The sequence below is a fragment of the Stegostoma tigrinum genome, chromosome 6 (assembly GCF_030684315.1).
Source record: "Stegostoma tigrinum isolate sSteTig4 chromosome 6, sSteTig4.hap1, whole genome shotgun sequence".
Classification (NCBI taxonomy): domain Eukaryota; kingdom Metazoa; phylum Chordata; class Chondrichthyes; order Orectolobiformes; family Stegostomatidae; genus Stegostoma; species Stegostoma tigrinum.
Window position 1 is genome coordinate 17,853,982 of NC_081359.1, and position 22,989 is coordinate 17,876,970.

General features: G+C 42.2%; 1 protein-coding gene across 15 annotated transcripts in view; it reads left to right on the top strand.

The window, feature by feature from the left end:
• LOC125453562 (dedicator of cytokinesis protein 9) overlaps positions 1 to 22,989 on the top strand; it is a 316,948-nt gene that overhangs the window by 194,637 nt on the left and 99,322 nt on the right. For all 15 annotated transcript variants that reach the window (XR_009445818.1, XM_059646469.1, XM_048533319.2 and 12 more), the window contains exons 20-29: positions 3,622 to 3,745; positions 4,328 to 4,449; positions 6,735 to 6,821; positions 7,407 to 7,496; positions 8,714 to 8,829; positions 10,283 to 10,349; positions 12,359 to 12,484; positions 13,829 to 13,900; positions 19,193 to 19,339; positions 22,792 to 22,875. Coding sequence is in view for 14 of the 15 variants with exons in the window: in XM_059646469.1 (XP_059502452.1) it covers positions 3,622 to 3,745; positions 4,328 to 4,449; positions 6,735 to 6,821; positions 7,407 to 7,496; positions 8,714 to 8,829; positions 10,283 to 10,349; positions 12,359 to 12,484; positions 13,829 to 13,900; positions 19,193 to 19,339; positions 22,792 to 22,875 (1,035 nt within the window). In the remaining variant the exon portion in view is untranslated. The remainder of the gene's footprint in view (positions 1 to 3,621; positions 3,746 to 4,327; positions 4,450 to 6,734; positions 6,822 to 7,406; positions 7,497 to 8,713; positions 8,830 to 10,282; positions 10,350 to 12,358; positions 12,485 to 13,828; positions 13,901 to 19,192; positions 19,340 to 22,791; positions 22,876 to 22,989) is intronic.

Genomic DNA, 22,989 nt, shown 5'->3' on the forward strand with positions numbered 1-22,989 from the left:
TGATTTCAGTAGACATTTGGCTTTACAACAGACAAAGTACAGACAGTACTCAACCAGATCACTGTCGCGAAAACCAAAGTTAAATATTCATTCTTCGATATATTTCTGCGATATAACAGTGCTCGTTGAACAGTCCTTATATTCCAGAACAAAAACAAAGTTGATGGAAAAGCTCAGCAGGTCTGGCAGCATCTGTGAAGAAGAAAATTAGAGTTAACTTTCCGGGTCCGGTGACCCTTCCTCAGAACTTCTGGAGTCCAGTAGCTTTGTTTTTGTTCCTGATTTACGGCATCTGCATTTCCTTTGGTTTTTATTTAGTCCTTAATTTCTGTTCAGCCCTCTGTGGTAAAAAATATTCACAGTCTCATTGCCTACTGAGAGAACATAGTACATTACAGGAACAGGCCATTCGGCCCATCATGTCTGTGCCAATCAAGATGTCATGCTAAACTAATCCCATCATTCTGCCCACGGTCCATATCCCTCTATTCACTGCCTTTCATGTGTCTGTCTAAATGCCTCTTAAATGTTGCTATGGTATCTGTTTCCACCACCTCACCAGACAACACGTCCCAGACACCTACCAGCCTCTGTAAAACGAACTTACTTGCACATCTCCTTTAAACATTCTGCCTGTCATCATAAACTCACACCCCCAGTGTTTGATGTTTCCAACCTGGGACAAAGACTCAAACATCCACCCAATCCAAGCCCCTCATAACTGTACACAGTTTGATCAAGTCATCCCTCAACCTCCGATGCTCCAGCAAAAACAATCCAAGTTTGTCCAACCTCTCCTTGTAGCTAATACACTCTCATGCAGGCAACATTTTGGTAAACTTCTTTTGAACCCTCTCCAAAACCTCAACAGCCTTCCTTTGGTGTGCCGACCAGAACTACACACACTATTCCAAATGTAGCCTAACCTAAGTTTTATACAGCTGCATTCTGGCTTGAAAACCTCTCAGTACCCTGACAGTTGAAGGCAAGCATGCCATGTGCCTGCTTTACCACCTTACCAATTGTGTTGCCACCTTCGCCGAGCTATGGACTTTATCTCTAAGGTCCCTCCGTATATCAGTGCTCCTAAGGGCCCTACCATTTACTGTAAAGTTTTCCTCTTGCATTTGACCTTCAAAAATGCATCATCTCACAATTGCCTGGATTAAACTCCATCTGCCATTTCTCCACCAATTTTCCAATTGATCTCTATGCCCCTGTATCCTTTGACAACCTTCCTCACTATCCTCAACTCTACTGGTTTTTGTATTGTCTGCTGACGTACTTATACGACACCTACATTTCCGTCCAAATTATTTTATATGTATGTATATATTACAAACCACAGAAGCCCCAGCACTGATCCCTTGCAGAAGACCTCGGATCACAGACCTCCAGTTAGAAAAACACCCCTCCACTATCATCCTCTTTCCTTCTGTGACCAAGCCAATATCCAACTGGCCAACTCACCATGGATCCCATCTGACTTAATCTTCTGGACCAGCCTATCATGAGGAGCTCTGTCAAATGTTTTAGTAAAGTCTTTGCAGACTGCCCTGTCCTCAGCAATCATCACTTCCTCAAAAAACTCAGGTTTGTCTGAGAAGACCACTGCCACATACAGCCATGTTGACTATCCCTAATAAGTCCATTCTTCTCCAAATGCGAGTAAATCCTGTCACTACACATCTTCTCTAATAGTTTTCCTACTGCTGATGTAAGGCTCACTGGCCTATAATATCCTGGATTGGCTATTCTTCTGGGACTTCACCTATGGCTATAAAGAGGATACATAGATCTCTATCAGGACCTCAGGAATCACCTCCTTTGTCTTCCTCAGTATCCTGGGGTAGATCCCATCAGGCCTTGGGAACCTATCTAATTTGATGTTTTTCAAGACACCCATCTCAACTTCTTTCTCAATATCAACATGCCCTAGAGAATCAACTTCTCTAAACTTGCCATTATCCATATCTTTCTGCCTGGTGAATATTGATGTGCAGTACTGATTAAGCACCTCACCCACATCCTCTGTCTTCATGCATAAATTCTCTCTTTTGTCCTCGAGTGGACCTACCCTCTTGCTTCAAATATATGTATAAAATGCTTCGTAATTCTCCTTAATCCTACTTGCCAAGGAGATTTCATGGCCCCTTCTAGCCCTTATAACTTCTTGTTCATGTAATTTTCTGCTTTGTTTATACTCCTCGAGGGCCTTGTTCGATTTCTGTTTTCTAATAACTTTATATATGTTTTCTTTTCCTTTTTTGACTAAACTTTAAATATCCCTTGCCACCCATTCATCCTCACAGGAACATGCAGGTCCTGAACCCTGATCATGTGGCCCTTAAGAGACTCCCATAGCCAGATGTGCATTTGCCTTCAGAAAGCTGCCCCACCCCATCTAGTTTATCCAGTTTCTGTCGAGTACTATTATAATTAGCTTTCCCTAATTAAGCACTTTCGCCCGAGGACTTAGCCCTTTCCATTAGCAATCTTAAAATTTATGGAATTACCCAAAATTCTCCCCCACTGAAAATTTGATCACCTGGTCAGGCTCATTCCCAATACAAGATCCAGTACAGCCCCTTCCCCAGTTGGACTGTCTACCTCTTGTTTCAAGAAATGCTCCTGGATGCACCCATCAAATTCTGCCCCATCTACGCTTCTGGCGCTAAGGGAGTCCCAGTGAATACTGAGGAAGTTAAAATCACCCACAACAACAACCCTCTTGTGTTCACAACTTTCCGTGACCTGCTTACGTATCTGTCCTTCCGTTAGGAGGCCTATAGTATAACACCATCATACCGATTAACATCTTTTTTATTCCTAAATTCTGTCCATTTGGTTTTGCTGGATTAGCCCTGTCTCAGTGCAATTGTGATAATCTCCTTAATCAGTGATGCAACTCTCCCACCCTTTTGCATCCCTCTCTATCTCACCTGAAAGGTCTAAACCAAGGAACATTGAGCTGCAGGTCCTGCCCTTCTCTAAACTAAGTTTTGGTAATGGCTACAACATTGTAGTTCCATGTACTAACTCAGGATCTAAGCTCATTCTGTTTTACGTGTTATACTCCTTGCATTAAAATAAATACACTCCAGGCTGCTAGTCCCACTGTGTTCATTAAGCTGGTCCTGCCTGTTCTTCCTGTTGGACTTATTTGACTTAACATCTGCCTTCTCCTCAATCACTCCACACGCTGACCTACAGCTCTGAGTTGACACTTGTGCGCCATGCTATTTTAAACCCTCCTGGGGACACTAGTCGCTCCTCCTCATTTCTGTCCTAATTGGATGACCCCTTATTCTGAGATTATGCCTTCTGGTTCTCGACTGTCACCACACCCTTTTCCTCCACTTCTCCTTTCCACATCTTGCCCTTCTCCTTCTCCTGGAGACTTGGGAAAATTGTTATTCCTTGTTGCATTCTCCATGCTAACACCGCAGTGAATTAGAGTTGAGTTTTTAACAAATCAGCACCTTTGCTGTCCTGCAGTATAAGTTGTGCTTGTTTGATATCTGGCATTCCTGCATTTCTCCTGATGCGAGTAAGTTGAGAAGCTAAGGCAGAATGAGCTTCTTTTTGATGATATTCAATTCTGTTTTGTCTGCGTTTCAGATTAAGGTGGAGCTGCCAACCCAGCTACATGAGAAGCATCACTTGTTGTTCACATTCTACCATGTCAGTTGTGACAATTCGAGCAAAAGCACCACCAAGAAACGGGAAACCATTGAATCACAAGGTTCTGAGTTCATTTTGTTTGATGTAAAAAGAGCTGAGCACGTGGCGTTACGTTTGAGAAGAAAGCATTTATACCCAGGTGGTCAGGAGCATCTGTGGCTAGAGTGTTGATATAAGGTCATGGATGTGAACTCTTTTTTTTCCCCCAATGCTGCCTGACCCACTGAGTATTTCTAGCGTTTTCTGTTTTTACTTTCATCTTCTAGCATCTGCAGGATTTTGCTCATGCATTAAGCTGGGCACTAGTCTTTCTTTTTGAAGTACAAGGTTGAATATTTACACAATTTCTTTCAATGTAATTTTTTACGGAGTCACTTTGGCGGTAATCTCCTGATTTGAGGTCAGATTCATTGTCGTAATTTCTATATGTATCATTTCTTTCTCCCCTTTAAATCTTTATCAGCTCTGACAGTCAGGTTAATAAAGGATTGTATTCCATTGTGATCTGACTGAATTCAGTGCTGTTGGTGATCCCTCCTGGATGCTGTATCACTAATGCAAATACTTAGCATTGGTGGCTTGCCAAATGCTGGTGTGATCTTTCGCCAAGTAGATTTAACAGCCTTGTTTTCTTTCCCTGCAGTTGGCTACGCCTGGCTACCGTTGCTGAAAGATGGTCGAGTTGTAACCAATGAGAATCAGATACCTGTTTCAGCGAATCTTCCTTTGGGCTATCTCGGTTACCAGGAACTGGGAATGGGGAAGGTAAACTCAGTTTCTCACCTTTCGCCGTCATTTGAATGACTGATGAGTTTGTACAATGCCACAGTAAGTTTGTTCTGCTGCATGTGATCAGTAGCTATTGGAGTATGGTGGCTGTTCACATCTGATCCTGCGGTGCCCATATCTGATATCTTTGACAAACCCCATTTTCCGAAGAAGGGTCCTGACCCAAAACATCAACTTTCCTGCTCCTCTGACGCTGCCTGGCCTGCTGTTTTCCTCCAGCTGCACACTGTGTTATCTCAGACTCCAGCATTGGCAGTTCTTACTGTCTCTGATATCTTCGACATCTGTTCCATGGCTCCCTGTTTAATACATTAAATGTTCACATAATCTGTTCCTTTACTGCTCCCTGAGAGATCATGTGGGTGAGAATAGTTTAAAATAATTTAGGAGAGACCTGTTTGCTCTGAGATTATTTAGAGTATATTAGGGTGTTGATGTGCATAACACTGATGTATTTAAAGGCAAAACTAAAGAAACATGCAAGGAGAAAAGAATAGATGATTATGCAAATAAGGTTTAAGGAATAAAGTTGGAAGGCTCTCATGGAGCTTAAATAATAATATGGGCTGGTTGATTGAATGGCCTTTTTCTTTGCAATAAATTCTATGGAACAAGAAAATCTCTTGGCGGCATGGTGGCTCATTGGTTAGCACTACAGCCTCACAGTGCCAGAGACCCGGGTTCCATTCCAGCCTCGGGAAACTGTCTGTGCAGAGTTTGCACATTCTCCCCATGTCTGCGTGGGTTTTCTCCAGGTGCTCCGGTTTCCTCCCACTGTCCAGAGATGTGCAGGCTAGGTGGATTGGCCATTCTAAGTTGCCTGTAATGTTCAGGGATGTGTGGATTACAGGGGGATGGGTCTGGGTGGGATGCTCCAAGCGACGGTGTGGACTTGTTGGGCCAAAGGACCTGTTTCCACACTGTAGGGAATCTAAAATCATATTTTTCATAAGTTTACTTGGTTAATGTGGAGAATATTGATTGGTTTAATGGTGTGCTTTCACAAGCCTTTGTAGATCCTTTCTCAGGATTCACTAAACAACCTGCACTCTGTAGATACAATGCATGTCATATGGTCAAAATTGAGAACAGGTAGATTTCTGTTTACGAAATGCATATCGAAGTGACAGTGGTAAAATATAAACTGCAGGTGCTCAAAATGCATATTACTCCAACAGAAAGCAGACATGGAAAAGTGAGGTTTGGCTGTCAGGGTTTGAATACTAGCAACTCTGATGATGCGATTGTCACAACTCGATCCAGTAAGGAATTCAAGAGATGCTTCTTTACCCGAAGAGTGGTGTGAATGTGTAACTACCACAAGGAGTGGTTGCGGTTAATAGTTTCATAGGGAAGTTTCAGAGGAGCGAGAAAGGAATAGACATAATATTGACAGGGTGTGATGAAAAGATTGGAAGATGGCTCATGTGGAGTGTGAGAACCAGCATAGACCAATTGTCATTGGACTGTTTGCTAAGTCTGGTATCGTGAGAACCCGAAGGGATCAGTTGGGTATTAATAACAGTGTTTCCGTTTTGGTTGGCATTTATTCTGGGGCCAAATCGCATTAAAAAGTAAGATTTATTGAAATTAATTTGACAGCTGTCTGATGAACATGGGAACCCCTGCTCATTTACCTGTTCCCAACCATAAGACTGGCTATTGTACTTGTCCAGAACTGTATTGTTTTGGTCTGTTGAGGATGATCAAAGGGTTGGGAATATTGAGGCATTGGGACAAACTAGGATTATGATGAAAACATGCAACGCATGAGCTTTGAATATAACTTGAGTAATTCCATGAGCTGGATTTTTCCATGGCATGGGGAGGTTGCCCACCATCATCAAGTCTAGACTGCAGCAGTTTAATGTGGGGAGCTAGGTTCATTACTTTAAGGCTTGATTCAAGAGGCCAGTGGAAGAATTAAGAGCAGGAATTCCTCTTGTTGGAGGTGCCTCTGACCACAAAGGAATGTCCCCCAACTTAGCCAGGCTTTTCCACAGAGCGTGAGCCTCCCCTTCTGTTTCTGTGTGTGAAAGTCGGATGAGAGGATTGTAGGTTACCACTGATTGGCCAATGAAGGTCCTTAGTCAGCATAAGGGTAAGTGAACTGCCCATTACCTCCCTCAACTCCACTTTTTATTAGACAGGAAGGCCAAGTAGGCCCTGCTGGATGTTGCTGTCTTCAAACCCATTGCCAGGGAATGGAAAATCCAACCGTGTGCTTCCATTGTAGGTAATAGTGTCATTGCACTTTGCAGCACTCGGGCCCTGAAATCAAGTGGGTCGACGGAGCCAAGCATATATTCAAAGTCTCGACACATCTTGTGTCTACAGTCTACACTCAGGTTAGTGTGGATGTTTTTCTTACCATTCTTCACTTCCAGAAATTATTCTGTAATTTGGTTCAGTTTTTTGTTTGGAAACTTATTGAGTTCAGGGCACAACTGTTGCACTATCTCCACTCTGGTCACAGCACTTCAGCAAGAACTGAGAGGTGGTGCAGAATGGATTTATCGGAACTGTTCCAGGGATGAGAGATTTTAGCTACAAGGTTAGTTTGGAGAAACTGAGATTGTTCTCCTTGGGGCAGGGCAGACTGAGGGAAGATTTCATAAAGGTATATATGATTATAACAGGTTTTGATTACTTCCATTTGTTAGATAGTACAAGGATTGTCGGACATAGTTTAACAAGTTAGTAGTACATGATTTTTGTATTCTTTCATTTATGAATTAATCATTTTCTCATGCTCATTTACGGAATATATTTTGCAAAGTAATGAATCTAGTAGAAATCTGTTAAATATTTCAGCTTGAAGAAAACACATTGTCTGTTCTGTCTAATATCTGTCAGTCGGGTGAATGCATGATTTATTTGACAGAAAGATTTACAACTTGCAATAATACCTTTTCTCTCACCTTTGTTTCCAGGATCAACACTTGAACAATTTCTTCCAGTATTGTCAAAAATGTGACTCTGGAGCTCAGGCCTCAGGAACGGAACTTGTCAAATTCCTCAAGGTAATTTTTCACCTCCTTCGGGTCGGATTCCAATTAGAATGATGACTGAACTGTGTGGGTAGATGTAACAGGACAGGGTTGACCGACTGGGTCACTTGTCTCTTGAGGCAAGCAGGCTGCAGACTGATCTAACAGTGATCTTTAAAATGACAGCAGTTTGGACAGAATGGATACAGAGATAATGTTTCCTTTGATGGGGAGGCACAGAGCCAGAGGTCATCAATTTAAAGTTATCAACAAGGAATTCAGTAAGGAACTCAGAAGACATTTGTTATCCAGGTCGTAGTGGGAATGTGGACTCCGTTACCACAGGTAGTGGCTGAAGCAAACAAATTTAAAGGGAAGCTACAGGGAGGAGATGGGAATTGTTGGTTAGGATGATAGATTTGGATGAGGACTGGTGGAGAAGTCTTGAGTGGGCATACACACTGGCATGAGCTAGTTGGCTGAAAAGTTTTTTCTATGTCATGTATCTAAAGTAATCCTTTTGTTAAGTCCATTCACCTTGCACTGTTAGATACTAAATTCACACTATTTTATTCTGCAATGAGGTAAGTAGCATGCAATGACTTGCAAATACTGATAAAATGAGTAGGTTCAGAGTAGTCACTTGGTCTTTGTAAGAAAGATGATTAGAGAGTCATCTGTACTCACTTCTAGCTAGCTGATGGCGCTTTTTAGTTTACAATTTTTATGTCTCCTCCACATTGCCTGTGTGCCTTATTGAACTGTGATACAATTTCATTTGATGAATTTATGATTTATAGATAAAATTTCTCTCCCTTATGTTCGGTCAAAGCAAACAGAAGACAAAGCTACAAGAGTAGGCTAGGCGTGCAGCACTGAATGACTCGCCTCCTGACTCCCCAAAGCTTTCTACCTTTTACGATGTACAGGTCAGGAGTGAGAAGGAATATTTCCATCTGCCCGGTTGGGTGTAGCTTCAGCAACATTCGAGAAGCTCAGTGTCATCTCGGATAGAACAGCCAGATTGGTTGGCACCCGTCCAACTCTTTCAACGTTCCTTCCCTTTACCACATGTGCAGAGTAACAGCACTGTGTACTATTTGCAAAATGTGTTGCAGTATATCACCAAGAACTGGTTATTTGGGGAGTTTTCATTGATTACAAACGACTCTGTTTTATAAGGGTGTTTCACATTGGCTGAGAAGACTTCTATTAATGCCTCTGTATTCTGCATCATACTTTTCCTTCAGAGCTTGCATGCAATGGAAGGCCATGTGATGATCAATTTCCTACCCACAATCCTGAACCAGTTGTTTCGTGTGCTTGCAAGGGCCACACAAGAGGATGTTGCAGTTAATGTTACAAGGTAATTAAACACGTAGACATTGATCATTTATTTTGAAGGCTGTTGCTTCAAAATACTTGAAATTAAACCATGTATTTGATGAAATCTTACAGAATAAATGTTAACAATGGGAACAGTAATTATCACTGAGATGTAGCTTTGCAGAAAAACATCTTTGAAAGCATATTTTGAAGAGCTGCTGTTTGTGAATAGTAGGCTAACTATGTTGTTAAAGACACACAGGTAGAAGATACAAATTAATTACGAACTTGGAGTGCGTATAAAGAGCCCTACCTGGTATATCTGAGCTGGGAAGCGCACAAGTAAAGGCGGGTTTTTGGGGGCCTCTTGTGGCGCAGTGGTAGTGTCCCTACCCTGGACTGAGAGTTCTGGGTTCAATTCCCACCTGCTCCAGAGGTGTGTAATAACGTCTCTGAACAAGTGGATTAGGAAGAAAGGTTCAACTGAAAAAAAGAACATTAAGTTGTAAACAGAGCCTGTAGGTCACTATGATAGCAGGTTTGAGGCAGCAGAATGTACTTTGGCTCTTGCTTATGGCTGTTCCAATCTGGAAAATGCCTGAGCTCAGGAGCTAAGCAGACTTGAGCCTCATACTGCTTGGATTGGAGACTGCCTGTGAGTACCAGCTGCAGTAGGTTTTTGTCACTGTAGTGGCACCATTGGTCAGCTCACAGTATTTATATGGCATGTGAGACACTGAGGTTAAGAGTTCACACGTCACCTAGAGCAGTTTTAGGACTAGTGGTGCACTGGTAAGGTCACACTGCCTTTGAGCCAGATAGACCTGGTTTCAAGTCCCACCTACCTCAGAGGTGTGCCATAACATGCCTTAACAGATGCTGCAATGCTGCTGTCTGAATAAGCCTACAGTCATGAAAAGTATCTATCTAATTTCATTCTGCATATCTGGCTTGGATGTCAAAAGTGGATGTGCATAAAACACAGATGTCATTTTATTTCTGGGAGATGGGTCTAAGTGTAGTCAGTGCACACAAATCTTCCAACCCTTCAGTTATACAGTGACCTCAATTTTATGTCAGTGAGTATGTATTGGCAAACATTTTTTTTTTCTGTAATTTTCTCATTCTCATTCTTTCACTATGGGCTTTCAAATATTCTTGTTCATTCCACCTTTTGCATGTTCACTTTCTCACAGCCCCACTCATCATCTCTCACAAATGTAGTATATTAATAGCTGTCATCACTAATTTGCAGGGCTGCCTGTGTGGAATATACTCAGCTGATTAGGCAACACTGAAGGAGAGAGAAACAGAATTCTGTTTTTGTTTTATTTTTCTTTCCCTCAATGCTGCCCAATCTGCTGAGCATCTTCAACATCTTTTTGTTTCCATTTCAGGATTGCAGCATCCACAGTATTTTGCTTTTGTGTTCAGGCTGTAGTCAGTCTCTATTTCCACGCTAATCGTTGATATCATGGAATTTCTCTTCCTAGAGTTCTTGTACACATTGTCTCGCAGTGTCACGAAGGATTGGAGCACTACCTGCGATCCTACATCAAGGTACATCTGATGAAGCAACCGCCACATTTAATGATGTGTGAACGCAGTGGAACAGCCAGTTAAATCAGCACAATTGTCTTCCTCTTTTAGTTTTGATATTTTGAATTTTTTTCCACAGTTGAGTTAACAGGAGTTGTTAAGTTGTTTTCATTTTTCCTTGTCCCAGAAAAGGCCTAAACTATCAGTTGCAGGAGGGGTTGAGTAGGGGAGGGGGACTGTTCTTACGTAAATGTACATTTCTGAGTACCTCACTGGATCCTAACATCGCCTGACGTGACATGGTTTTCCGATGAGGGCAGAATCCACTGGCCTCCAATTAACAGTCCATTAAGCTCCTCGGGCAACTTGTAAACAGGCACAGTGCTGGAAGATGTTCAAACTGAAAAACGCCAAGCCACAATGGTCTAGTGCGCATTAGCGTGCAGCTAATCTGGTTCGATGTGGGAAGCTGCAAAGATGTTTAAACTAGCTGAAGTATTGCCACCAGGGGTTTGCTGTGAAATTGGGCGCTGTTTTGTTTGGCTGCTTCTCAGAGTGCTGAGGCGTATGCCTGGTTGAAGGCCTTTTTAACTTGGCAAATATTTAATCCAAGATAACAAAGTGTGAAGCTGGATGAATACAGCAGGCCAAGCGGCATCTTAGGTGCACAAAAGCTGACGTTTCGGGCCTACACCCTTCATCAGAAAGGGTCTTTTTCTCTGATGAAGGGCCTAGGCCCGAAAAGTCAGCTTTTGTGCTCCTGAGATGCTGCTTGGCCTGCTGTGTTCATCCAGCCCCACACTTTGTTTTCTTGAATTCTCCAGCATCTGCAGTTCCCAATATCTCTGATCACAAATATTTAATCAGATCTGTTTTTGATTCCCCTATTAGTGTACTGCTTAAGTATGGGAGAAAATCTAATTGAAATATTTCAGATGATCGAAGTGTCTGATGAGACTTGTCTCGTGGATTTTGGGTGGGGTCCACAGCAAGACGCAGAACCTTAACATTAGAGCTTGGCTGCTCAGGGGTGATGTTAGGCATCTCCCCTCCACACAAAATGCAGTTAGAATCTGGATTTCTCTCCCGCAAAAATCTGTACAAGTTTGGAGTGGGTTGGCGAAGGGATGGTGGTTGAACCTCAGTTGGCCATGGTTACGCGACATGATGGATTTGAAGTAACTGCACAGAGGCCAGTATCCCATCACCAGGTCACCCTTTATGTATTTGTGCGCAGTACACTGGCTGTGACCAGCCAGCTCAGAGTCAGTGTCCTGACCTGAGGAGATTCTAAACTCCCGGTTAAATTGGTCGGCCAGGTTAACAACCCCAGTCAAGGATCTCCATAGTTAACATGATCCAGCTGGTTCCAGTCTCTACAGCATTAAATGGATTTAAGGTGCAGATGGTTATAATTGAATGCCAGATTTATGCTCAAGGGGTTGTATGGCCTCCTTTTCCTTGTAGCTAATTATTCTGTTTATTTTTGACTCAGTTATCAACAGTTTTTATACTGAAGTCTTTTAAACTGGAACTCCGTTCCCAATGACAGAGCTGCACTCTGTTCAAATGCCACAGATGACTTATACTCACATTTACCAAATGCGTTATCTAGTCAATGGTATTGATTCCAAAATAGCAACGCTGGTACATTCTAATGAACAAGAGCAAATACAGGCTTTGCAGGTCACCTGGTTACATTTTAAGGAACAGGTCAGTCATTCTGACATTTAAAATTAAAACACATAAAAATGCAAGTCTTTCAGTCCTTTTTTTCTGCTGTGAACAGTATCTTCAATGTTTATTTTGTTTGGAGAATGGCATATTGGAATCTTTTTCCATTTTGCTGGACACCAATTTGTAGATCTAATGGATTTTAGTGTGAAGTCTAATCCTGATTTAATGCAAGTCATAAATTTTGAGGCTGATTACATTTCTGTCAACATGAGTCTTTTTTATGAGAGGATAATATAATCGACAAGCACTGATGGATCCTTTCTTGCTTCTTAACTCTTTGTTACTCCCCCTAGTTTGTCTTCAAAACAGAACCCTGCAACTCCTCCAAATGCAAGACAGTACATGAGGAGTTAACTAAGTCCATGACTGTTCTGCTGAAAACAACGGCCGACTTTCTGACCTGTAACAAACTGCTCAAGGTAGATGAAAGTTAAATCCCTCTTGTGTGGTAGAAATCTCTCAGCTGGTTTGCAAATTTTGATGTGTAAAGCCACATCATCAAGCCAGGCCATGTGCTGACTGTCCTCAGATTGTTGTTTAATCGGTTTTATGTTAGTTATTATTTTGTGAGTTTGTGTTGGGATTAAAAAAGCACTGTAGCTTGTTCCTTTTTCAAATAATTCTTGCCGATTCTGGCAACAATTTTGGGCCTGTCGAAAGTGCTTAAATTGGGGCATTTTAAAGTTGTGGCTCGAGCATGTAGCCATGAAATGGATTAAGTAGACTTTGCCTTAAATTCTCCTTTTTAAAGTTTCTTCTTTTTTCTTCATTATACAGTTCTGGAAGGACTGTTATTTGGAACTTTTTTTTTCCCTAAGAATTTGTACTCAGGAATCTGTACCTCGGTAATTTTGTACCTAAGATGGTGCTGTAAGTGGTGATTTGTAAACTTTTCACTGTACTCATGTGAGTAAATGTGTCTGTAAAGCTAATTCAGTTCAATTCAAATACACATGAGTTTGTTCCTGGGTGAGACGAAGAAGGGTAGGAGCAGTCTCGAATAGAACATAGACGCCAACATAGGCTGAAGGGTCTGTTCCTGTGCTGCAAAATACATATATGATTGGATCAGCTTCTTCACACATTAGAACGTTAAAGAATAAGTGTGACACTGGAGACCTATGTAATTAATTACTGACTTTGTTATCAATCATGGATATTGAGAGGGTATTTTAACACACTGTTTCTTACTTAATTCCAAAGTCTACTTGTAGTACCCTTATGGTATTATTAAGTCATTAATAAATCCAGCAAGATTTCAGGACAAACTACATTTCCCCAGAGCACAATGAAGCTGTGAAAATGACTACTACAGGGACTGGTTGAGGCGAGTAACAGAAATCGATTCAACAGGAAGATGAATGAGCAAATGGGGGAAAAGGAGATGTTGATAGATGGAAATGAAGAGAGGTGGGGCGAGCCTCTTATGAATTTGTAAAAAACCGTCATGCATCTTTTGGGCTGAATGGTCTTCTGTGCCGTAAATGTGATACATCAGTGAGACTCAAGCTGCGTGATGAGTGTGCACACTGAAAGTTGAAGTGACTCCATTGGGATTTTCTGTGTTACTTCATTTAAAAATAAGGAGAGCGTGGTCACAAACATGGGATGAATTTGATACAGCTGAACAGTAACTTGAGCACAATGCCAGTTCTCTGACAGCGCAGTCATCTTTTGTCATTGTACATGCCTTTTCCTTACTTGTTTGATGCATATTTCAGATTGTGTCCTTTATAATAAGAAAAGTTTTTCTTTGTCTTCAGTATTCTTGGTTTTTCCTGGAGGCACTGATCAAATCAATGGCCCAGCATCTTACAGAAACCAGCAAACTGAAGGTGAGCATCCATCTGGTAGTTATCAATGTGTTGGAGAATTTTTCTATAAACTGTGTCAATACTCAAGGCTAAAATGAATGTTGTTAACTAATTATTTAGACTCTTTAAAATCAAGTTCATTCAGAACTCCACTTGCACTATCCGAAATCTCATAATTGCAGTCTGTTTCCTCCATTGCCTGTATCATCCTGCATCCCTGCAGCCTCCAAAATCTCATGTGCTGTTCCAACTTTGGCCTCTTTAGTATCACCCACCACAGGCAACTGCACTTCTACTGTCCTGGGCTGTAAGCTTTGGAAGTTAATCCCTAAACTTCTTGGCGTCTTTCTCTCTAAGGCTTTATTTAAAACCGACCTATTGAAAAGACTTCTGGTTAGCAGTCCTAATTTCAACCTCGTGTGACTCACCATCAAATTATGTTCGCCCACGATCCCCTGAAGCACTTTGGAATGTTTTATTATGTCAGTGGTGCTATATAAATGCAAATCATTTTACGGTGAAATATACTTCTTTCTTGATTATTACACCATTTGTTAGCTCTGTCAAAACATATTAAGGGCAGGCATTTCTACAATCGGTAATTCATATCATGACTCACCAGAATCCAGCCTTCATGTTGTAAGCAGTGCGTGGATGAATGAGGTGAATTGCAAGGGTCTTTTCCTAGGGTGGGTGAGTCCAAAACTAGGGGGCACATCTTTAAGGTGAGAAGAGAAAGGATTGAAAGGGATATAAGAGGCAGCGTTTTTACACAGAGAGTGGTTTGTGCATGGAAGAACTGCCAGGGTGTTGCAGATACAGTTACAACATTTAAAAGACATTTGCGTAAGTACATGAATAGGAGAGGTTTGGAGGAATAAGGGCCAAACCCAGGCAAGTGGGACTAATTAGTTTGGGAATATGCTTGGCGTGGATGAGTTGGACTGAAGGGTCAGTTTCAGTGCTGTCCCACTAACACACGGAAAGCTTGGCATTGTTCAGACAAAGCATTCGACTTGATCAGCACCTCATTCCCCAACTTAAACATTCAGCTCCTCCACAACTGATGGAGAGCAACACCAGCGTATCCCAATTACAAGATGCGCTGCGGCAGCTGATGAAGGCTTCTTTGGCAGCACCTTCAGAAATTGCAGTCTCTGCTACCTAGAAGGACTAGAACAGCAGATGCATGGGAGCACCACCACCTAAATATTCCCCACCAAATCACGTGCCATCCTGACTTGGAAATATATCATTGTTCCTTCATTGTCACTGGGTCAAAACCTCGGCACCACGAGCCCCACGTCGATTGCAAAAGTTCAAGAAGGATGACAAACGATATCCTTACTGTATAACTATGGCCCAGTAAAGAGTAAAGAAAGATAATAGCCTTTACAATTGCCTCTGAAATCCATTTAGGGATAATTCTGCATTGACCAAAGTGTTTGCTGCTTGCCTTTTTCAAGATGAGACAACACTTTCAGTTCTTTTTCCTGGTTTCCACTGATAATTCATTCCACGCACAAACCACCCTCTGCATAAAATAAAAAAATTCCTCTCATGTGCCTTTTAAACCTTAATACATCCCCTAGTCTTGAAATCCCCCAGGGAAAAGACATCAACCATTCACCTTATCTATCTGTACCTCTCATGATTATGTACACCTCTATAAGATGTTCAAGCTCAGGAGACGAGTGTACAATTCAGTTCAGTTTTGGGGAGCTGTGTTATGTTAAAAGCCTAGACAAAGTAAAAGGAAACTGAATGGGGATAGACACAAGACTAAATGACAAATTTGAAATGGGGGTTCTAGCTGAACTTCAATGGGATGAGAGAGCATAGGCTCTCAAGACATTCAGTTCATATAAAGTCTGAAGGTGGTAGAGGTGAATGCTTTAGAATTTTTTAAGGAACATTTGGGCCTTATATTCTCACAAATTTGGTAAGAATTTTGCTTGAAACAATTTCTGAAGGAGTGTTGTTTCCATTTGCAAGAAACTCAAAACTAAATCGTCATTAACAGACCCAGAGGCAGTCCAGGGGATATCATTTTCTCCAGAGAATGAGGAGAGTTTAGAACTCTTAACCTTGGTGCGTGGTAGAGATCATCAGTACAAGGAAAGCTGAATGAATGACGAGGTGACGGAGAAATGGATACATTGATAGGATAAGATGAAGTTGGAGAAGAAGCAGCATTGCGGAGATCGTAACCACTGACTTAGATCTGTTGAGCCGAAAAGTTTGTTTCTGTACTACATTGTGTTCATTTTTGCCGGTCATACTGAGTTTAATATTTATCACCACAATATAACCACCAAATTGGATGTTTCAGAGCTATGAAGCTGTGTTAATTCTTTTTCAATACATGCCTTTAATCTGATGTTTGCACCTCCGTTTCTTTTTGGCTGTTTACCAAGTACCTCAGACATTTCTCTACGTCTGCTTTGTGTTTCTTTTTCCTGACTAGCCACTCATCAGTAAACTGCCTGCCACTGCAAACTGAAAAAGTGAAATATTGTGGTCCCTCACATTGCTTCTGTTTTGCAATGGTTGAGTGCTGTGTGTGTGAGTGAGGCAAATAGTTTGAAACCACAGATGAGGAAATGGAAGATACAGCCACTGAAATGTCCTGATTTGGAATGTGGTGGGTTTCAAGTCTCAAGGGGGTTCCAGGCAATGAAACGCAGTATCCAGGATGTCACCGGTGGTGCTAAAGTGAGGGAACACTGCTCTTATCTTTCAGATGAAACTTTAAACGTTAGTCCCCTCAGGTGGTTATGAAAGCTGAATGGTTGGTTTCTATTCCCTGGGGAATTTCAAGACTCAGGGACATATGAAAGTGAAAGAGATTTAAAAGGCACATGAGGGGAAATTATTTTTACACAGACCCTACAGGGGGAGGCGATGGCCGACTGGTATTATTGCTGCACTGTTTATCCAGAGACCCAGTTAACATTCTGGGGACTGGGGTTCAAATCCCACCATGGTGGATGGTGGGGTTTGAATTCAATAAATATTTTCTTGTCTGTCCCACACAATCCTTGATGCCTTTGTCTAAGTTGGCTGTGAATATATCAAATGACACAACTCCCTCCAAGGGAGAGAACTCCAAAGGCTACCAGAGAAAGCATTATTTCTTATCTCACAAAAGAGAGACCTCTCGTTCTGAAACTGTGTCCCCTCATTCTAGTTTTGCACGTGAGAGGAAAATCAGCCTCCAGGCATGCACTCTGTTAAGCCCAGCTGGAACCTGCTTGTACATTTCAAGGAGATCACTTCTCCCCCACACTTCACTGAGTATAGGGTCAACCTTCCCCATCAAACTGAAAACACATAGTCATTCCAACACTTCTAGAGGTGTAGTCATTTTTGTAATGCTGACAATGTGTACAGCAGATCATAAAAACACCAACCTGATAATGATCAGGTAATCTGTTTTTCTGGTAGTGCTGCAGCGTTGAGCAGTGACCTTTATAGAGGTGTATAAAATCACGGGGCGTACAGATAAAGTGAATGGTTGGTGTCTTTACCCTGGGGGATTTCAAGACTCGGGGGCATTTAAAGGCAAAAGGAAAGAGATTTAAAAGACACATGAGGGGACTTTTTTTTTAGACAGAGGGTGGTTTGTGTCTGGAATGAATTTCCGGAGGAAATGGTGGATGCAGGTACAGTTACAGCATTTAGAAGAAACTTAGATAAGTGCCTGAGTAAAAAAGACCTGGAGGGCTATGGGCCAGGAGCAGGCAGGTGGGACTTGTTTAGTTTGGAATGATGTTCGGCATGGACTGGTGGGACTGAAGGATCTGTCTCCATGCTGTATGACTCTTTGGTGATGCTGGAGTACAGCTATATATTAGCTATAATACCACAGATAACTGTGCTGCTATTTTTCAAAATAGTGCCAGAAATTCTTTGTTTCATTCATTCATGGGATGAGGGCACTGCTGACCAGGCAGCGTTTACTGCCCATCCCTAATTGCCCAGAGGGCAGTTAAGAATCAACCACATTGCTGTGGGTCTGGAGTCACATGTAGGCCAGACCAGGTAAGGATGGCAGTTTCCTTTCCTAAAGGACATTAGTGAACCAGATGGGTTTTTCCCGACAATTGACAATGGATTCATGGTCATCATTAGAGTGTTAATTCCAGATATTTATTGAATTCAAACTCCACCATCCACCATGGCGGGATTTGAACCCCAGTTCCCAGAATGTTAACTGGGTCTATGGATAAACAGTGCAGCAATAATACCAGTCGGCCATCGCCTCCCCCGTAGGGTCTGTGTAAAAATAATTTCCCCTCATGTGCCTTTTCCTTTCACTTTGACCTGATCACATCAATCAGGACCTTTTAAATAAGGATGGAAAAGTCTAGAAGGATGAGCCTGTTCCTCCTGTTTCTTAAGAAAAAACACTTTGAGACACCTTGAGATTCTAGAATCCCTACAGTGCAGAAAGAGGCCACTTGGCCCGTAGAGTCTGAACCGACCCACTGAAGGGCAGTAAAGAAATTACAAACCAGGCCTGTGCAGTTATTTTGTTTGGCTTTTCAGCGATAAATTCTGCAACCAGATGCGAATGAAGATATTTCAGTTTCAGTTGAATTGTTTCATCACTGTCGCTAGATCAAAACCCTGTAACTCCCTTCCTAACAGCACGTTGGAGGTACCTACACTATATGATCTTCAATGATTCAAGAAGGCAGCTCACAACCTCCTTCTCAAAAACAGTTGTGGATAGGAAATTAAAGTTGACCCAGCCACTGGTGTCCGCTAACCTATGAAAGAATCGAAACAAAGAATGATCCACTCTCTTATATCAATGGATTTTTCTGATTTTTCTATTCAAATATTTTACCTAGCAATTCCTGAATTAAATGTAAGTCGTTTGCTCCAAAACATGAGTAGTTTATAGTATGGCTAGTAATAATTCATATTTGCACGGTACATTTAACAAAAAAGTGTCCCCAAGGCGCATCACTGTGAAGGCTTCTCAAACAAAATATGTCACCAAATCTTGGAGACAGCAGAGCAAAGGTTTTGTCAAAAGGAAAACTTTTAAGAATCATCTTAAAAAGGGGAGCGAGGTTTAATGAGAGAATTGACTGACCGGTGACAATGCTCAAGAGACCAGAACTGGAGGAGGGGAGAATATCAGAGAGGGACGCTGAGGCTGGAAGAGATTGCAAAGATAAGGAGGAGAAAAGCCTTGGAGGATCTAAGAATAAGCGCGAGATATTTTTAAAGTGCTCAATCCAAGCTGTAGCTATTGATACGATGTTCTAAAAGGTTGGTGTCATTTTCTGGTTTCTTTAGCTATTCCGGAATCAGCGTTTCCCAGCTTCTTACCAGCACACTGTGGAAACCCTTGTCAATCTGTTAATGCCACACATCACTCAGAAATACAAAGATAAACCAGAGGAGGCTCGGAATGCGAATCACAGCCTTGCTGTCTTCATTAAGGTAGAAGTTGCCAGAGCTAACCTCCTGTATCCATTTGCCTTTGCATGTTTCTGGTTAGATATTAAATGCGTGTGATTTTGAAAAGCAAAGTGAATTTTAAATGCACGCGTGATCAGAGGCAACTGTTAATGTATTCAGCAATTTTTCACTTCCTCAGCAAATATTGTGGAAATCCAGTGAACGGACGGTGAAATTTTGTTGATGAGACCTTTTGACACATTATTTTTCACCCTATTGTTTGTGATATTTGGATCTTTGTCACAGTTGTTCCCTAATGCAGCATCTGACTCGGTTCCAACTTGTCTGTCTGTCCAAGAACCTCTGCCTGAATATCCCACAATAATGGAATGTCCCTAAGATTGAAACAGGAGTTGCAGGAAATACACAGAAGGTCACACAGCATCTGGAGAAGGAGAGATGGGGTTAAGGCTGCAGGCTGATTCCTTTAGTCAGGATCTGCCGTATTCATGCTGTTCCTCTTTCCCCGGAGGATACTGCATCTGCTGGATGTGTTCAGCAGTTTCTCCCTTTATTTCAGATTTCCAGCACCTTTCTGCTCTTGTCTTAGTAAGGTCAAGATATAAAAGCGGTGAGGTTGCGTTGTTAGGGCACGACACATATGGAAATGTGAGTTCAAATGGGAAGCTTAAATTCGGTTAAGTAAATAAATCCGTAAAATTTAAAAAGCTCAGATCATCTGTATACCTGGATTGTGTAAATACCAGTTATTGTAAAACCCAGCCCAGTAAGTTGGCACCAGGCTTAGTCATTGATTGCCTTTCTGGGAGTCTGGAGTCACGTGTAGGCCTGACCAGGTGAGTACAGGAGATTTCCTACCATGTGGATTCAGGCCATTCGGTCTATTGAGTCTACATTGACCCTCTGAAGAGCATCCCACCCAGATCCTATAACCATGTATTTCCCATGGTTAATCCAGCTACCCTGCACATCTCTGGGCGCTCGAGGTAATTTAGCATGGCCTGTCCACCTAACCTGCACATCTTTGAACCGTGGGAGGAAACCTGCGTAATCACAGGAGGAATGTGCAAGCTGGATGCAGACTGCGGCTCAAGGATAGAATCAAACCTGGGCCCGGCACTGTGAGGCAGTAGTGGTAACCACTGAGCCGTTGTTAGTTAGCCAGATGGTTTTTCTGTATCTGATGGGATCATGGTCAACGTTACTGGTTGGAGCCTTTCATTCTGGGTGATTGAACAGAGTTTAATTTAGAGGATGGGATTGGAGCTGACGTATCCAGTTTCCTGCCCAGTAACATTACTACGTGATGCTTTTTATCATTTGGTTTCTTGCTGCCCATTTGCGTGAACTTGCTGAAAAGCTGCGTGCCTCTGTATTTGCTCAGTTTGTTCTTTGGTTTAAAGTAGCTCAGCTGTCCTTCACATTGGGCGGCACCTTTTGTCTCATAAACCACTTCATCAACACAAAATAAAACTTAGATGTCAAGGAAGGTTGGATGAAAAGGATGGCAGCAGCTGAAAACCTGTTCTCTTTAGAGCTATTAAGACGAGATTTAACGATGAAGAGAACCTGTTTGCAGTGGCTAGATGGTTGATTATTCAAGGACACAGGGTTGAGGTGATTGAAAGGGCAATCAGGGACGACGTGAGGAAAATCTTCTTTAACCTAAAAAGTGGCTTTGATTTAGAATGCACTGCCCGCTGTCTGGTGGATACAGATTCAGTGGTTGCATTTGAAAAGGAAGTGCGTTAATACTTGAAGTAGAAAAGGTAAAGTCAGAAGTCACATGACACTAGGTTATAGTCCAACAGGTTTATTTGAAATCACAAGCTTTCGGAGCGCTGCCCCTTCGTCAGGTCCCATTATCTTTTGGGCTATAACCTGGTGTCGTGTGACTTCTGATTTGGTCCACCCCAGCCCACGTCAGAAAAAAATAAGGAAGGAAGTGTGGTGTGAGACCAGCTGGATAGCATTTCAGAAGAGCCGGCTCAGAGCCAGTGGGCTGAGTGGCCTCATTCCGTGCTGCACTTGCTGTGATTCGATACAAGGATTGGGATTTGAGTAGAACGTACCAGAATTTGGGGTTGAGGCTGCAGCCAAAGCTGATTACTTTGAAATATGACCTTTGTTCACAGGCACGCTGCTGGACTTGCTCCTTTCAGGGAAGGTTTGGTGAAAATTTGAAAGTGGGGAACCTGCAGAGCCCCTGAGTGTTCAGTTGCCATCACTTTGTAACCTATGTTAATGAACCCATTGGGAAATGCTCCTTGATTGGAAGTTTTAAATCTAAAGTCAGTATATAGTTAGGCAAAACTGGACACATGTTAGAAAGCCAAGGGATGTACCTAGAATTGAAATACAAAGCAAATTTGAGATCGGGTGGCATGGTGGCTCCGTGGTTGGAACTGCTGTATTACACAGTGCTAGTGATCTGGGTTTGATTCCACCCTCAGATGACTGCCTGTGTGGAATTTGCACACTCTCTCTGTGGGGTTCCTCTGGAAGCCCTGGTCCAAAGATAAGCAGGTTAGGTGGATTGGTCATACTAAATTGCCACTAATGCCCAGGGGCGTGCAGGCTAGCTGGATTAGCCATGGGAAACGCAGAGTTACAGAGATGGGGGGTGTTGTGGTGAGTCTGGGTGGGATGCTGTTGTGGGTGTCTGTGGCCTGAATGGCCTGCTTCCACACTGTAGGGATTCTATTAAATTGGCCAGCATTTAAAAAAAAGGGAGTGAAAATGGTCATCTTTTATGCTTTTTCCTGAGTGATTGTGTGTTTAGCTATTCCATACCGATGAATTAAACAGGGATCTCATACATGTCCTCTTGTGCATTACTCATCCAATTGCACCTAGGATTTTCTACACTAATGGGCAAGCATTGGGCAGTAGCATAGATTAAAACCTACAACATTGAACCTAGGTCAAGCAAATCATGACTTGAAAATTTTCATCCTTGTGTTCAAATCCTGGCCTCGTCTATCCATATTTCAATAACTTATCCTTCTGGACAACTCTTTTCTGCACTCCCCACATCCTGGTCTCTTGAGGATTTCCTAATTTTAATTGCACCTTCGGCTGCCTAGATCACAACCTCTGGAATTTCCAACCTCCAGCTCTCTGCCTTGCCACATCACTTAGCACCCCCCAACTTCTCCTCAAGAAAAATCTCTTTGACCAAGTGTTTTTTATATGAAACCACCTCGTGTAACTCAGTACCATACACCACTCTACAGTGTGCCTTGAGAAATTTCATTGTGTAAATATGCTGTGTAAATGAATGGTTGCATTGAGAAGCAAGAGAAAGAATAGTGACAATGTTGGAACCACCATGTGATCAGTTATTTGGGAGTGTATTGGTTGCGTCATGCCAACACTATGCATTTTGATCCTTTAGTGGAGGGGGTGTGGGGTCGGGGACACTAATTTTCCAAAAGCTGATTATTTGGCTTCTCTGCATTCATGATTTACAGAGATGCTTCTCGTTGATGGACAGAGGATTTGTCTTCAAACAAATAAACAATTACATGAAGTGGTTCAGTCCAGGAAACCCAAAGGTTGAGTAATTTTCCTTTCCTCCTTTTTGCAATATGGCAAACATTTTACTAACTGTCACCTGTGGGGCTGGGAGTGTACTGGTGGATTAAACCTTACGGTTGATCAAGAGGCCC